The 17,201-nt window shown below is 28.9% G+C and overlaps 2 protein-coding genes across 4 annotated transcripts in view; one reads left to right on the plus strand and one right to left on the minus strand.

Annotated features, from left to right (window-relative positions):
• Nucleotides 1-10,746, plus strand: part of LOC145195429 (Fanconi anemia group D2 protein-like) — a 35,540-nt gene extending 24,794 nt beyond the window's left edge. Inside the window, exons 32-43 of one of the 3 annotated variants that reach the window (XM_090070752.1) lie at nucleotides 1,914-2,009; nucleotides 2,193-2,323; nucleotides 2,567-2,666; nucleotides 5,876-5,995; nucleotides 6,081-6,174; nucleotides 6,290-6,361; nucleotides 7,193-7,231; nucleotides 7,755-7,829; nucleotides 8,002-8,154; nucleotides 8,242-8,370; nucleotides 8,493-8,538; nucleotides 10,097-10,746. In XM_090070752.1, coding sequence (XP_089926878.1) covers nucleotides 1,914-2,009; nucleotides 2,193-2,323; nucleotides 2,567-2,666; nucleotides 5,876-5,995; nucleotides 6,081-6,174; nucleotides 6,290-6,361; nucleotides 7,193-7,231; nucleotides 7,755-7,829; nucleotides 8,002-8,154; nucleotides 8,242-8,370; nucleotides 8,493-8,538; nucleotides 10,097-10,119 — 1,078 coding nt within the window. In that variant the 3' untranslated portion in view covers nucleotides 10,120-10,746. Of the gene's footprint in view, nucleotides 1-1,913; nucleotides 2,010-2,192; nucleotides 2,324-2,566; nucleotides 2,667-5,875; nucleotides 5,996-6,080; nucleotides 6,175-6,289; nucleotides 6,362-7,192; nucleotides 7,232-7,754; nucleotides 7,830-8,001; nucleotides 8,155-8,241; nucleotides 8,371-8,492; nucleotides 8,694-10,096 lie in introns of those variants that run through there. The other 2 variants (XM_090070753.1, XR_016446348.1) reach the window with 2 other exon arrangements.
• Nucleotides 10,747-14,637: 3,891 nt separating this feature from the next.
• On the minus strand, nucleotides 14,638-16,166 carry LOC145195377 (uncharacterized). The gene is made up of 3 exons (XM_090071033.1): nucleotides 16,021-16,166; nucleotides 15,346-15,414; nucleotides 14,638-15,151 (listed from the first exon to the last, which is right to left on the minus strand). The coding sequence occupies exon 3, from the start codon at nucleotides 15,148-15,150 to the stop codon at nucleotides 14,695-14,697; it is 456 nt and encodes a 151-aa protein (XP_089927159.1). The 5' UTR covers nucleotide 15,151; nucleotides 15,346-15,414; nucleotides 16,021-16,166; the 3' UTR covers nucleotides 14,638-14,694.
• Nucleotides 16,167-17,201: the final 1,035 nt, after the last annotated feature.

Below are 17,201 nucleotides of genomic sequence, written 5' to 3' on the forward strand. Positions count from 1 at the left end.
GCTTGGCAGTTTTGGAACATACAAAAGAAAATGGGATTGTACTATTATGTTTTCTTGCACACTGAACACACTTTGTCCAACCACTTGATGTTAGATTTTCAAGTCCATTACAAGTATATTATAAGGGTTTTAGGCTCATAGGCACCTTTCTCAGAGTGTTGGTTTTTATCAGGGCTGTGGAGTCAGAGTCAAAGCTCATTTTGGCTGGAGTTGGAGTCAGAAAAACTGTACTGACTCAAGTTTAAAAAATTTTTCAAAGTTTTATAATTTTTATATGGATTTTATAGATGTTACTCATTAAAATATTTTATTTTCTGTCAGTCTAAAAGCACAAGTGGCAAACTCTACCCCTCCAGTTATTACCCCTCCAGTTATTACCCCTCCAGTTATTACCCCTCCAGTTATTACCCCTCCAGTTATTACCCCTCCAGTTATTAGTGATTGAAGAAGCTGTTAAACAAAAAGAAGAATTTAAAGAATCTCTCAAGGGACTCTGTGTTTCTTAACAGACTGAACTATTTTGCAGTCAATGTCTGATTTGCTTTTGAAAAAAATGACATTGGCAGTAAAAGACACCAAAGCCAATCACACCAGTGAATTTCTCCAGGTCTTGGTAGAAGAAATTCTTCAAGAATATGAACTTAAAGAAGAACAAATTCTTTCTGTCAAACTAACAATGTTTCAAAGATGATTTTGACAAAATCATAATTTTATTAGTGACTGCATAAGAGTTTATTGCATAACAAGAGTTCAGAAAAGTTGTTTGTTCAGAAATTATTTTCTAATAAATATTGTTTAAAGCACTAAGTGGTTGGATTATTTGTATCATGGTGATGAAATAGCCAATTTTAACATTTTACTACAATAAATTTGTTGTTTCAAATTGCTTACTTATGAAGGAGTCGGATTCAGGAGTTAGATTCAGGAGTCAGAGTCGGTCCATGATAAAATCAAGGAGTCGGGTTGGAACAGCGACTTACTGACTCCACAGCCCTGGTTTTTATACAGTTTTTTATACCAGTGAGTGTGTATAGACTTAATTTTCTGTTTTCAGTAATGTTTTGTGTATTACTTCATCTTTAATTGGCTGCTAACCAAATGCCCAGTTTATTTTTATGGTTACTTTATCATATTGATGATTCTTTTTGATTTGTTGAAGCTATTTAATAACATGTAAATTGTTGTTAAAAAATTCTTTTCAGAAAAAATTTATTATGTTTGTCGATTTCCAACGTTTTAATTTCATGTTATTGTTTTTAAATTTTTATTTAACATATCTCTATACAATATATGTTATACATCTATATTACTGATATTATAATAATTACATGTTTCAGTTTTTTTTTTAAAGACTCTTAATGTTGCATTTATTTGTAGTCAAATTCTAATGTTTGATGTGCATTATAGCTATTACTTTTTCAAAGAATTGTAGATGACAAATTTTCCATCGTCCATTTCTATTGTGGAATGAGATCAATAGATTTCATCTATTGATCTCATTCCACAATAGCATTCCATAAATCAACAAAAAACTCATTGATGTTTAAATTTGTATGCTGCATGATAAAACTGATGGATCATGGGTTTGCATGGTCTTTACTATGGAGTTTCAACAAACTGAAGGATGAAGAAACTGTGAAAACAACACATGGTATTTCAATTTTTAATTGGCCACTATGGAAACCTATGAATCATGATTTATTCATTGGAAAATCATGAAAGAAAAACACAGTATTTCAATTAGTACTTTTTCCATGGAGAACCCATAGAAAAACCATGACCCATGGTGTTCCAAATACCAATTGAAATACCCAGGGCTTTTTTCATGGTTTCTTTGTGAAAACTTTCCATAAGGGATGTTTCGGTTATATACTTTATTATTTATTTATTAAGGAATGGATATTTTTATTAAGGAATGGATTTGAGCTTAATAAAGAAAGTCTCATAGAAATACTTCAATGTTTCTATACGCAAAATAAATCCACTCATCAACTTTCAGACTCAGCAGCGTAAGAGATTTTATTTTAATTGTTACTTTTTTTAGCACCTTTTTAAAGTTTTTTATAAAAATTTTTTTAAATATGCATGAGAGTGGCATTAAAAGAGGTTGATATAAAAACTATTATTGACTTTATATAGTTATGGATATTTTAGAGGTAACCAAAAGTTATTTTTATTTAATATTTTTCTAGAGAGTTTTTTCAAAGTATCTTATCATACGAATCTTCAGTAACAAGTATTCATTTAGCAGTCACACTGGTGAAAGTTCTTCATTTAACTTTAAAATGGAGTATAGCAGAGAAGAAAATGAAAAAGAAAATAAGTCAGTTTTGGAAAAGATTTTAAATTTTAAATTTATAGTTTTTAACTAAAAAGAAAAAAATTTTCAATATTTTTTATATATTTTTACATTTTTTTTTTTTAATCTTTATATATATATTCAAGTATTTAAATTTAAAAACAACTGAAACTTTGAACTTTTTAATGGACAACTTAGTTTTTTCATATTTAATTCTTTTTTTTTTTTTCATTTCAATATTTTGATATTCTCATTTCTATTTGTTAGGTGAAGTTGCAACTTCATTCCTCGAAAGGTTGTGGTATGACAGTAATGGTGAAAAAGATAGAGGACCAGTCTTTAACACAAATTTTGCATACCTTATCAGGTATGATTTTTCTCCCAAAAAGAAAACTGTAAACTGACCAATATCTAGCCATATCCTACTTGTTTAAAAAAAAAATTCAAGTAGTGTTATATGAATAAATAAATTTACAAATAAATAGGAATATTTAGGGATGGATATAATTCAGAAAAATTTTTAACAAAATCAAACTTGATATAAGTTTAAGCATCAATTTTTCAGATGCCAGCGAAAAGACCTATTTCTAGCCGCTTCTTACTTAATAGACCTTTTGCCAGATAATGACATCATGAATACTACGCATTGCATTTTGGGATTGCCTGGGAGCAAACAAAAGTTAAATTCGTTAATATCCTGCCATTCTCTTATTAGTTTTTTAAAAGTTGACCACTATTATATTTGGTTTACAACTATTTTTTTATTTTATTTGCCACACTTTTTAGTAATGGGTAAGAGTGATCGTTGTGCAGTATTTGGTTGTAACAACGATCGTCGGTACAAAGAAAAATATGTTTTGAAAGATCATATTTGGAAGACATTTAGTTTCAGCGAATTAAAATTTTTTACTTGTAAAGAGAAATATTTTTCTGCATGGACTAAAATTATTAACAGAGAAGTAGTCGACCCTTCAACAAAAAAAAGAAAGCTATATGCTGTAAATAAGAACACAAAAGTATGTGCAAATCATTTTGAATATGGGAAGCCAACTGAGCTATCCCCTCATCCCAGGTTATATTTGAAAGGATACAAATTATCTCCTCCTCAGAGTAAAAGAAAATTACCAATGCCTCGATATACACCTATTAAAGTTTCTAGAAAACAAAAAATTACACATTTATCAAGTACCTGTACCACTACTAGTAGCAGTAACAATAATGACAACATTTTAACAATTTCAGAGTTTGTATTAAAAAAAAAAACGAAATAAAGATATTGCGCCAAGTAAAAAAATTCTATTTTAGCAAATAATCACAGATTTAAATTGACATTAATAATAAATAAAGAATTATACATAGTAGTGTACTGCTAATAATTATCACAATGTTGTTGATATTCCTATATTGATAAATAGTAAATGTCCTACTCAGATTTCTACTTTATGTCTTTTTGGATTACTTTTTTGTAACCATCTCTTAGAAACCTTATAAACAAACAATTCCAAAGTTAGTATCGGCTAAGGTTGTCATTCATTAAAACTAGTTGTTTTCATCTAGTTTTTTCCCTCACAGTCTTCATTTAACCACTTTCTTGCTCTTAAACTTTACTCAATCTTTTCTGTAACTCTTAACTGAAAATATGTGTTGTAGTGAATTAGATTTTAAAAAATCAAACATAAAAATGTATAACTTTTGTTTATATTTAGTTGTTTATTTAGTTTAAAATTTATTTTTTTCAATCATTTTATTTTTATTTCTTTTTATTTTATTCTATTTATTTAATTTTTTTTATATATATTCATTTCTATTTTTTTAATTTTATAATATATATATATATATATATATATATATATATATATATATATATATATATATATATATTTATTTTATTCTTTTTATTTTACTTTTTTCATTTAATTATTTTTTATTTTTTTATATATATATATGTATATATATACACATTATTTTCTATTTTATTTATTTTATGTTTTTATTTTATTTTTATTCTTTTATTTATTTATTTTTCATTTACAACTCGTACATCCCATTGTTGTTTTTTGCCAGTACATGTTTTATTATGGCCTAACCTGACTTCATTCTCAATATAATGAACATCGTCAACAACTAACTTTCTTCTTCGACTGTTATTTACTTCATTGATACGGTTATCAGTGGTAGGTAACAATGGTAGGTTTAAAGCTTCTGCCATAACAACTTTTTCTATCAAAAGTGCTTTTCGTGCACTTCCTGAACCAAGCGGGACACCTCTTGATAATAAATACGTTCTTAAGTCATCTACTTTCCACTTTGACAATTCTACTGAAGTAAAAACCACATTTAAACAAATAAATAAGAGTAATAATCTTGGCTAATACAAAAATCGTTGATTTTCGCATAGAATTATATATGTTGGAAGTTTGTTTGCTCCCAGGCGATCCCAAAATGCAATGCGTTTATAATGGCGTCGTTATCTGGCAAAAGGTCAATTCTGGTCATAGGCTAGGTTTACTCATAATTTCTATTATAAATTACATACTTTAAACAGAAAAAAATTTCATATAAGAAATTTTTCATGTAAGAACAATAATATTCAAGTTAAAGTAAAAACAACAAAATAAAAACAAAAAAATAATAAATTGTTCACATTGAGATGTAAGCAAAAAAATACTTTTGTTATTTTTACTTTGTTCACCATTTCAAGTATTAATATTACCTGTAGCTATATTTTTACTGAGGATGAATTAGGAATAGCATATGTATGGTCAAAATTTAATATTAAAGAATGATTTGTTGCTAAAGATGTTGAAATAGAAAAGTCAACATCTGCTTCAATTGATTGATTCAATTGATCAATATTGCATTCTGCTGTTTCACAATGGTCATTAGATGCTTGAAGTAGGTTGCCTAAATTATTCAGCAAGCTTATTTTCCTAGGGTGATAATCAAACTGCATTCCAGTCTCAAAAATATTCCATATGTTCTGTGGTTTATTAATTTTTTTTCCATTAATACATTTTTAAGAAAAGAAAAGTATGTTGAAATTTTACAAGCATTCATGTACTAATGTCTAACAGCAGCTGTAACTTCTGGTTTATGTAAAGTTATGCGTTTGTGCCTTTTGCACATCCAATGTTTCCATTTTTCAGAAGGTGTTCCATTTTAGGAAGATTTTTTATGCTTTGCAGCAAACTTTTCAGCATTTTTTCGAAATTAAGATTGACCGAATCTTATTCCTAATGCTGCACGATTGCATGCAAAATCAACTATTTAATTTTTTTCATCATTTAGAAGGGTGGGATGTCCAGGCTTGGCTCCCAATTCTGTTCAGGAAAGTCTAACCTGCTGAGAACACCTGTAGGGAACATTTTAGAGCACCTTATGTGCTACATGAAAAAGTGCAGAAAAAAATATGAGTTTAACATATATTTTTAATATTTTTCACTTCCTCTGCTTTATATTTTCGAAAAAAACCTTTAAACTAGGTTTACGATCTTTAAATTTTACTGAGTGTTTCATAAAGAATCTCATACAAGAGATTCTTTGTTAAACACCCGATGTTCTACTTGATTTGTTTAGAATTAGTGTTACAATGAGTGAAGAACCGCTGGATGCTATTGACGATATATGTAACGGACCATTAACGGATCTAGATAAAAAAAATATTGACGAAAACAAACGATTTCCTTCATTGACTAAGTATTCTACGCATGTTTTTATGTTTTTACTTTGTTAGTAATTAATTTTTTCAATTTTCCTGGTGGCATCTTACTTTATTTTTTAGAAGCGTGTTGCCTGCTTGCTACAAATGCATATTTGAAGAGCTAAATGCAACCTCCAAGCTTATACTCAACATAACAACTAAAGCATCGGATGAAGTATCTTTTTTTTTCTTTCTGGAGAAAGACGCTTTTTTGTTTATTTGATTCTCATTTTCTGTATTTATCTTGTTGATTTTTTTTGTTTGTTTGTTTTGTTTTTTTATTTTTGCAGGAAATTCCTGAGACTATGGTTAAAGTAGAGAAGTCAATAAAAATATTTCATATTCTCGTCGACATTGTTAAGGTCTTTGATTTTCTTTAATTTACCTTAATCCATGTTAAAGTCGCGTAGCACCAGAACTGCAGTGGCTTTGAATGCGAAAAGCTTGCTTGCATACCATTCATAGATATTCTATGTGCTGTGTTTTTATTTTTATTTCATTCATTTTTTAATTTTACAAAGTTAAATTTTTATTCTTTGTAGAATTTGTCTTTTAAAAAATGTAAATATGCAAATGAACTAAGATTTCTACCGTCATAGATTGTGACTTTGATTATCGATTTTAGCAACCAAAATAATTACTTTTTGGCTTCTAGTAAGTATAGATATCTTAAAACACAATCGTGAAATGTTCTTTTGGCGGTTCATCACCTTTTTTTTCTCCGCTATTAGCATCACTCGTCTGCACATTTAACGTCATTGTTGAGTATTCCCAGTTTGCAAAGCGCTGTGAAAAGAATTCAATCAGATGTCAAAAATGTTAACATGTATCTTTTCTTTATTGGAGCCATAAAAAAAAAGATCTATAGCTGATTATTTGGAAATTCTTCAGAGAAGAAGAATAACTTTAAGTGAAATCTTCTGAAATTCTTTTTTGACAGTGGAAAAAAAGTTACTACTAGTTTTTTTTTCCAGCGATGTACGAATTTAAATCGATCGATCGTCTCTAATATTGGTAAGTTTAAAATTGTACCAAGTTTTAACATTTTTTCTGAGCGAGTTAAACATGGATTGAGGTTGTAGGGTTATTATTTAAAATATATTTAAAGATTGTATCTGAACGAAGTCACTTTTTAATATAATACTTTAAAAAAGTATATTTGGGTAAATAAACTCAAAATTCAATATTTTTAGAATACTGAAGGTCGCACTTTGTTGGGATCCGCCTTAAAAGTAGGCACGGTTCTATTTCTAGTTATTCAAAGGTTGCTCCCTCGTTGTAATTGGTAGTTAGTCAAAAGCTGATACTTGATATTGCTTCAAAACTGGGTCCCAGTGGTAGAAAAATTTTTATCAAAAGAGAAAAAAAAAAAAAAAAAGATTTATCAGTAAATATTAACTGCTATATAGTTAACATCTTTGCTACCAGTCAACATCTTTTAACATTACGTCTCCCACCTGTTAAAAAAGCAATGAGAAAAAGTACTGAAGCTTAAAAGTTAATTTTTTCTTTCTTGATTTCTTTCTGATTTCAAGTTATTACTTAAATTGTCGAATTAAAATCTCATTTAAACCAAATAAGCTTTACCGCATTTTATTTCGAGTAAGAATTTCGACACCTTTTTTTTTAAATGATTTTATTACCTCTGGGATCCTGATTGAAAAGCCCTGTTTCACATAGAATTAACAATCATTTATTAGAGTTATTTTGTGTCTAGTTTTTTTATTTGTTGCTGTTGTTTTGAAACTTGTTTAGTGCTCTCGGATCTATCTTGAAACATTTTTAAAATACGCAATGCCCCTGCTTGAGAAGACTCTACGGTCGCAAAAGGTTCTTTTAGTTTTTTTTCTTTCTTTTTTTTTCTAGCAACTATAAAGTCAGCAAACTGCCATCTTTAATGCATTGATATCAGTGCGCGCACTTGCGTAAAAAAAGCATATTCTTTTTATATTGTGTTTATTGCTTTAATCTAAAAAAGGCAACATGTACTTTTTGTTTAAAGGATCTTGTCCATGCGAATTTAAAAAACCTACAGCAAAGCACACGTTCGTTACAGCATATATGTGGTCACACGAAGTTTGCAAAAGACTCCTCGCTTACTGCATTCGTACCTGCCCTAAAAAAATGCCTAGAAACATTTGTTTTCAGAGTGAAAGTGAGTATTAAAGAACTATTGGACAGGTGTAATTATTTTCTCGTTTTCCGTAAGGAAACTGATTTAATGTTTTTCCTGTCACTTTAGGCGTTGCTCGCCTATAATAATTGCGAAAATGCTTTCTGGCTCGGTAATCTGAAAAATCGCGATTTGAAAGGAAACGAGATCTCTTCTCAAGTAGAGAGCAGCATTACAGAAGAAGAGTCAATGCACGAGGTAACAATGCTTAAATACTCGTAAATACATTATCTTAAGCATGATCCACACTAGCCTAAATTTGAATAAAAATAGATCTTTTAAATTCGATGTCAAAATTATAATTTTGTGATGTTGTTTAGGAAGACGAAGAATCGGCAGTAGACGAGGATGAAGGGAATGAAAATAGTGAAAGTTTTTAGTATTTTTTTGAGTAAATTTTGCTAAATATTTCTCTGCTTACATAAAAGTTTTCTCTTAAATTAAAAAGATATAATTGTTTATTTGTTGTTTTTGTGGAGTTATAATATTTTGATGTTAAGATCAAAACTCTACAAAACCCAGATCGATCTTTGTTTCTTTCATCGTTGAAGTAACTGAACACCAGTTCAATGGAAATTTGTAACTAAATAAATTGTTAGTTGAAATAAGAGGCTTGTGCGATAGTTTTATGCCCATGGTTTTATTGATTGGCAAAAGTGAGAACAAAAATATCTGGATCATACGTGAAGTGAAAACAAGAACACTATAGCTACAGTTATACGGAGCAAACTAAACCTTGATTAGTATTTTAAAAAATCCTTTAGAAGTAAAATAAGATTTCAACAAAATTCAGATTTTTAATTTTCGGTTTTTTAATTTAAAAAAAAATTTTTTTCAAGTGTAGAAAAATCTCTAGTAAAACAGTAAAAAATTGTAATTGTTTCGAATGGCATAAAATCTGTAAGCTCATAACATTCTGACTCCCAGAAACATCTGGGCTAAAAAACGACAGCTCTTCTACCAAGGCCAAAAATTTATTAATTTGATAATATATCAGCTCTATGAAAGATTCGATCACAACTTCCAATCTTGTACAGGTGAAATATTTATGAAAAAAGGTAAATTTAAATTTGGTATGTTCCAAAATCTTTCTTGTTCCTTTAAAAAGTACCAGATTAGCAGAAGAATAAGATTCAGCTATAAATCTTATTCTTCTGCTAATCTTATAAAGCTAAAATAAGTTGCTATATTGGTTTACTGGCTCTAACAAACATGAAACTATTAGTTCTCTAGAAGATCATAGAAGATTTGAGACAAAGATCATACAGATGATGAGTGTTTTACGTCAAAAGTTAAGAAGCTCATTTCTACCAAACTTACCCTGAAGCGCGTAAACGAAATAGATGAAAGTAGAAAAACAACTCAAAAAAAGTGCTTTCTCAATTTTTGTTTAAAATCAAATAATTCTAATGCATCGATATATGAAGATAAAATATTTCAAAGAAATTAATTTATTTCTGCGGACCACTAAAAAAAATTCGAACTTTGGTCTCCACAAACATGCGCAAAGCAATCATAACTATTATTGCAACTTTAATACATGAAGTTTTCAAATCTTTGATATTTTCATAGTTCTTTTTTCATTTTTTGTTTAATGATTTATTGTCTTTTCTATAACTCTCAATTCTGAGTTGTTTGGACAATTAGCTGTTTAGGCACAACGTTCACCTCTTTTTGTTCATACCATTCCATAGCCAGTTTACCATAATAATTTGATGCCAAATCAGGCTAGAACACAGTTCCATTACCATGTGATTTAACACGACGCAAAAGACGTTTTTGTAAGCACTTGTTAACGTGTATTTGACAAGCAAGTTTGGGCTCGCTGATATAAGGTGCTGGTTTTTTGCCATAACTGATAGCTTTAAAAATCAGAGCTTTTTTAGCAAACTTATCATGTTTTTTTTTTTTTTTTTTAATTTAGAGTTCTTATCTGCTTCTCTTTAATATATGGAAATGTAACAGACAGCCCCAGGAATTTCTTGATAATAGTACTTAATGTAAGTTTCATCGTCTTCAATAATACAGAAATGTTTAGAAACATAGTTTTCGTAAAATTTTATGCAGCGGGTTCTTGCACTATTTGCTTTAGTTTCAAACGGTTTGGTATTCTTGTGATTTTGTGATTTGAAACAAAATGACGACCATATTTATTTTGAACTTTTGCTGCAAAACTATTAGAAAATCTTTTTGTACGTTTCCTAAGTAAGAGGTGCGGGTTTATCTTAAAATCATTAATAAGTTTTCTAACCAGTTTTTTGTTATCTTTAAACCCCTCCTTTCTTCCACCAACAGATACTTTCGTTTGATCAATTTTGTTAGAGAAAAACGTTGAATAGCCTGACTAACAGTGTAGGGATGTATTTGCAATTGCAACCGTAGAATAGCTGAAATATTTTGTTTACTGGAACCTAAGTGTTCAATAAAAAAAAAAAAGGTTGCGTCTTATTATACATTAAAATTATAATTAAATTATAAAGGTTTTGTTAAATTATACTGTTTCTAGAGTTTGTTGTTTACTTGTTTAATTTATCGTGGATGTTGTGAAGTTATAAAAGTATTTACAAGTAAAAACTTTTTTACTTTAATTTTGGTAACGAGATCAAGCAAGAAGATGGCTTCTTTACGAGAGTATTGTCCTCCCGTGCCCTAAAAGTTTAATACAAAGACATTTGGAAACTTTCGAAATTTTCAAGTCACTTTTTCATGTGTAGGGTAAAAAAAAAAGTTGTGCAGAGAAAAAGAAACGGATCTCAGAATTCAAATGACTGAACTTAAACGTTTCTTGTTAGGTCCTAATATTTTTTTATATAATATTTTTTTATATAATATTTTTTTATATAATATTTTTTTATATAATATTTTTTTATATAATATTTTTGGAACCTAATGAGAAACGTTTAAGTTCAGACATTTGAATTATAGAACAGCACTTTGATTTAATCATAAACTGTTCATTTCAAATCTGAGTTTTAATTAAGAAAGACGAAACAGATTTACAATTAGTCTTTATGCTCTATAAAACATTACAAATGTTGTTTAGTAGAAACTTATTGTAAAACAACAGCTGAAAGACAACAGAGTGGCACATAAATATGTAACTTTTTTCAAACAAAAAATAATCGGTGATTGTAATGCTGAAGCTATACAAATGATAATAAAACCAAAGGAACTGTTGAAACTGAGCATTTAGGTGGACGATCGAAGAAAAATACTCCTCACAATGATCGTGAAATGATTAGATACGTGAAAAAGAATTCATTTGCTAGTACCAGAGATACGAAATCAATATTTCAGAAAAAACAACTCGGCGATGTTTGAATAATACAGAGTTGTATAACTCTCGTGCAGCAAAATAATAATAATATCAATAAATATTTTAATAAAATAAATAATATCAGCAAAGTATCGAAAAGCACATTATGTAGTTTCTCACTAAAATTTGGACGATAACACAAAAAATTGAACGGCAAACGAAAAAACATAGTAAACAAAATGTGAGACCAGTTGGCAAACAACTGAAACCAATTTATGCTCTAGGAACCGCAAAATACGGAGGAGGCAAAGCCTAGGTTTGGGGTGCTTTTCAGAATTCGGAATTGGGGCCACTCTATCGATAGAAGATGTAATGAATAAATGCATACATAATTAAATTCTGGAGAATCAAATGTTTCCTTTTGTAAATGAAAATATGCCTCTGCGGTGAACGTTCCAGCAGGACAGTTATCCCATACTCTTTAAAGTATGGTTTGAATAAAATATAATCACTATAATGCATTGGTCTGTGCAATCTTCTTAAATCCGATGGAAAATTTATGGAAACTACTTGACGATAAAGTACGTTTGGTAGGTTCAGAAATGCTGAAGAATTGTATAAAGTACTTCAAACTGTCTGCTCACAAACAAGTTCAAATTAACAAGTTTATCGAGTCTATACTTTATAAAAATGTACTGAGGCTACTGAGAACAATAGATTTTCCATTAATTACTGATCTGATATGATTTTGATGATATATACTTTTAAAAGTTCTTTTAAATTTGGAGTTGAAATAACAATTTACCTAGCATATATTTAGTCTAAACATCTATCTATGATTTAACATATCTGAGTACAACCATTGCACAGAACCCGGAGGCCACACCCATACACACTCAATCCTCGTAACCTACGAACTACTAACACCCTGTTCAAAAGATGGTGGAGTTTACACACAAAATCTGCAACTTCCTTCAACACCAAAAGTTGAATCTGGCAAAAACAACAAAAGATTTTGAAATGAAAGAAAACTTAAGAGAGAAGACTTAATTTTTATTAAATTTTATGATGAAAATTGTTATAAAAATAACAACTCATCATTGTCTATTTTAGAATGCCAATTTACAAATAGATATTTTAAGCTAAAATTTTAACTTGTTTCTAACATGTGTACAATAAAATATGAAATAAATTTATTTTGCATATAGTAACTTAGTTTTGCACTCTAATTAATTTTTTTTTTTAATGATAAAGCTACTCTTCAGCTTTCTATTCGTATAAAATTCACCTCCAATTGTTAAATTGTACCAAGCAAATGGTTGTTAATTAAAAGGTTGAAAACCTTGAAGAATGTTTTGATAAAACGGTTCCCTTTTGGTCAGGCATGGCTTCTTCACGCTATGCAAATTCGGTAAAAACATGGATTCAGAACAACAAGATTCCATACATACCAAAAGCCTTTTATGTTGTAAAGGTTCCAGAAATACGTACAATTAAAAATCTTTAGGGATTTCTCAAACGAAATGTGTATGAGGATGCTTGGCAAACAAAAAATTTAGATAAGCTAAAAAAAAAACATGTAAGTTTATCTGAAATATCATTGTCAAGGTATAAAATAAAAAGTAGTACAAAAGCTCGCTAAAGACACAATCAAAAGTATCGACAGTAAGTTTGGTGTCAACATGGCCTACTATATTCATATGAATAGAGTAGGCCATGTTGACACCAGTAGTAGGCCAATCAAAAGTATCGACAGTAAGTTTGGTGTCAACGATTTGAATCGAGTTTTCTTTCATTTTTTTATGATTGAATTTATTTCCGTTCTTTTTTTCTGAAAATAAATTTATTTGCAAAAAAAAAAAGTCTATTTTATTTTTGTTTTATATTTTCTTGGACACATCTTAAATATGTATTTTTAAAAACATACTTTTTTTAAATAATCTTTCCTAAACCCACCCCCCACCCCTTTAGTTGTTCACTGGACTTTGTTTGACTACATAAAAGTTTAATATAATGTTCTCTCTGAAGATTCAGTCAGTGGTTTTCTTAAGTTTTCCGTATCCAAATGAAATATTGCAGCCAAAATTTGTTCAAGAGTTTTTTTTTTCATTGTTTAAGAGTTTGTTTTTTTCGTTGCAGATCTCGTTCTATTTCTATCATTTGCAAGTTATTTGCGAGTGAGATACTAATTGAATTTTGCTCTGAGCATGAAAATAAAGATCGCAATCTTATTTGAAAATTATTTAATGTCGTATTCCTTGTTTGAAAAACCAGCTTTTATAACAGATTTATAAAAGATTTATAACAGATTTATAACAGATTTATAACAGATTTATAACAAATTTATAACAGATTTATAACAGATTTACAACAGATTTACAACAGGTTGCAAGTTGAGATTATCTCAATTTCTTTAAATCTAAAATTTCTCTCCTTATTTTTTGTGGTTTTAAGTTTTAGACTTTTACATTTTTTTCTCGAATCGCAGGGAAAATATAAAAATAGAAAACAAGCTTTACAAACTTAACCCTCCGTGTTCATCATTGTTCACAGGTTCTTTAAATTACATTAAGTATTTGTTTATTTCTAATTTTAATCAAATAAAAATAAATGTGCAAAATTTGCATATTTAATGTTAATTTACTTGAGTTTAAACTACTTTTATTTCAAAAGATTTGCGTTACTCAAAGGTTTTTTAATTAAACTTTATGGACTCTAATGTAAATATAAAAATCAACTCAAGAGATTAAAGTCACAAAATGATCAATGTAGGCGACATGGATCATGTGGATCAAAACGATTTTATTATTGCTTTAAAAACATCCCACATTACTTTATATTTATTCTGGGAAGTTATTTAAGTTTTGGAAAACCAAAACACTTTCTCGGAAATTAAAACAGCACGCCGCCCCCCTTCCCCCCTCAACCCCCATCACCGTTTTGGCAAAAAACTTCTTTTGATTACGTTGAAATTTTAGAACATAACTTAAAATGATGCAAATTGAGGCTGCGGGAAATTCAAAATTTTTAGCACCAACTACATTCAGACCATATCGGAAGTGTTTTAACAATTTGTTGTTATTTTAATTTTAGGTCTGACACAATTTTTAAAGGGATAATAAGTTTATATTCTCAAATTACATCGGTGAGATGTTTCTCAATCTCTTCAAATGTCTTACGTGTGTTCATAGCTTAATAATTAAAAATACTTTAAAAAAGCGTTGTTTGTATTTATTACGTAAACATTTTTAAAGAAATCTGCTGTTTTATTGTTTTTCGCTCAGATATGCTTTCTTAAGAGCAGGTGAGCATAATCCTTTCGTTATCAAATCTTTCTTTTCACATTCGCTTAAGTAATAAAACCCAAGCGCTTTGCCACGACAATTCTCGCTACCGCATTTACAATCGAACGGTGAAGAAATCTTATATTCAGTAGTTTCGTAATCAAACGAAATAGGCTCTTTAGGCTCGATGTTTCGCACGGCTTTCAATATCCAAGGAACTGAATCAAAATCAAACGCTGCATTAGGCGATCTGCATTGATGGTTTGCAAAACGAAGGTTTCCCTCGACATTTACGTGCTCATTTTCACTGATTTGTACAGAGTATACTGTTGCTTCTCTTTGAATTTCACCCGTAAGAACCAAAATACTTTCACCTGCTTTTATGTGTGATGCAGCTACTAATGCTTTCCCGTAATTGCAATTTTCCACTAAAGTCATTCTAAAAATAAAAAAAATTTTCAAAGTCTCACCAGAAAATCGTAGTAACAGTGAATAGTTGATTGCTGTAGAAAAAAAAAATTACAGCTAATTTTCAGGTGACTGTTTGTATGTGAAATAGTAAATTAAACAAGTTCTCAAACGAAACTGTCATTAATTGAAAAGTAATCAAGCGATCAATTATTTTAGACTTACATAAATGTAGCGTAGATTTAACTTCTCTCTTGTCTTTCGATTCAACGTAATTTTCGATTAAAAATGGTTCTTAAAAAGGAAGCCATTTTAAAATGAACACTTTAAATCATAAACTAATATCAACAATTAAAATTTTTTGTCTGCTACTTAATTTAAATATATAATTATGCAAACCACTTCCTCTCATATTTATTGCATATTTATTGCATAATTATATACATATTTACATACATATTTACATGCAATGTTTAAATCTTTTGTGTCATTTGGTACATTGAGATATTTAAAAAAAAAACAAAAAAACATTGGTATTTTAGATACTTTGATAAACAACCCCCTTACTCTTCCGAAACATTTCCTGAAATTCAATACTTCGATTTCATGAGAAATGTTTGTATTCTCCGCAAAAAATCCATTTTTAATTGTTCCATTGAAACTCTTCCTCTAGTTCAAATTTGAGCCAAAAAAATTTTTTTCTTTCATGAACCGTATAAATTTTTAATCATGATAACTTTCGTTGATGTTTAAGTGAGTTTCAATCTCTTTTTATGCTTCGTTGTTGCTTTGGGACAATTTTCACGCTTGGTTACATTTTACAGATTTGTGAAAATATAATTTTGAAGCTAACGCAAAAAGTTTTTAAGCCGTCGATTAGAAATATTTATAGTAACTTACCTGAAACGCTCTTTTTCTTGCTAAGCGGAACGTAATTACTGTGAAGAAAACATGGATTTAAAGCTCTAACGATCGACAAGTTTTTTTCTACCTATTTGACGTCATAAAAGTTCGCACTTGGTTGGTTTTTGACAAAAAAAACAACCTCTATTAGCAAAAATAGATGTAACTATTAATAGACATAAACACTAATAAATATTTTAGCTAAATACTGCTAGAACAAAGAGAAAAATATTTTAAGTTTATAACGTATGTTTACTTTAAAAAAGATGAATTGATTTTATAAGAATATATTTTGTTAACTCTGTGTGATTTCACAAGATATAAAAGCAAAAAAAATGTCTTAGCGAAAATTAAACGAAAACAGCGAAGAAAGTTTAACGACAAAACTGATTAGCGAAACAATAGCGATTTTTTGTTTTTCTCGGCTTATCTATTCAAAAGCGAATTCGTTGAAGTTTTTCTTGTTTATTTTATTTTATTTATTTATTTTTTTGTGATATTTCTATTATTTATAATTTTGTAATAATAATGAAGTCCTGTAAATAGAAAGAAAAGGGAAAAAAAAGTGGTTTTATTTTTTTGACGACCTTTTACTTTAAAAAATTTATCCAAATATAGCTCTTGTTTTTAGCGACCGCGCTAAGTTTTCGCAGATACTTTTGTTCCTCTTGAAAGATTTCTTATTGCGTCAAGAATTCTTCATTTCATCGGGAGAATATGTAAAGTTACTGTAAACTCGTTTTTAAAGATAAATATCAAGCTCACAATCGATCATTATTACATTGCTGAAGATTGATTACATCAACGGGATTTCAGAGCTTATGCTATAGATTTATTGATAGTTATCAAAAAGGTAATCGAAAATAATGATTTATTTATATATTCTAAATATATTTTTAGGTCTTCTGTTTTAAATGTTTCAAACGAGCTAATATATGCATAAACATAATATATACATAATATATACATAATATATAAACATAATGTATACATAATATATACATAATATATATTCAGTGTAAATATATATAGACAGACATGACAGAAATTAATAGACGCTCACAGAAACCATTTATTTAATTAAATAAGTAATTTATACAAATTAAGTAATTATAAATGGTCAGAAATTAAATACCTAATACTTGGATGACATCCCCATTGCTTTTTTTTAATGCAAG

The sequence above is a fragment of the Hydra viridissima genome, unplaced genomic scaffold, assembly GCF_058129835.1.
Source record: "Hydra viridissima isolate aposymbiotic clone 2 unplaced genomic scaffold, HvirCarnegie_v1 scaffold_13, whole genome shotgun sequence".
NCBI classification, from domain to species: Eukaryota; Metazoa; Cnidaria; class Hydrozoa; order Anthoathecata; family Hydridae; genus Hydra; species Hydra viridissima.

Excerpts from the sequence above, each read along its gene's own strand:
- LOC145195377 (XM_090071033.1), bottom strand. The coding sequence starts at position 15,150 with ATGACTTTAGTGGAAAATTGCAATTACGGGAAAGCATTAGTAGCTGCA.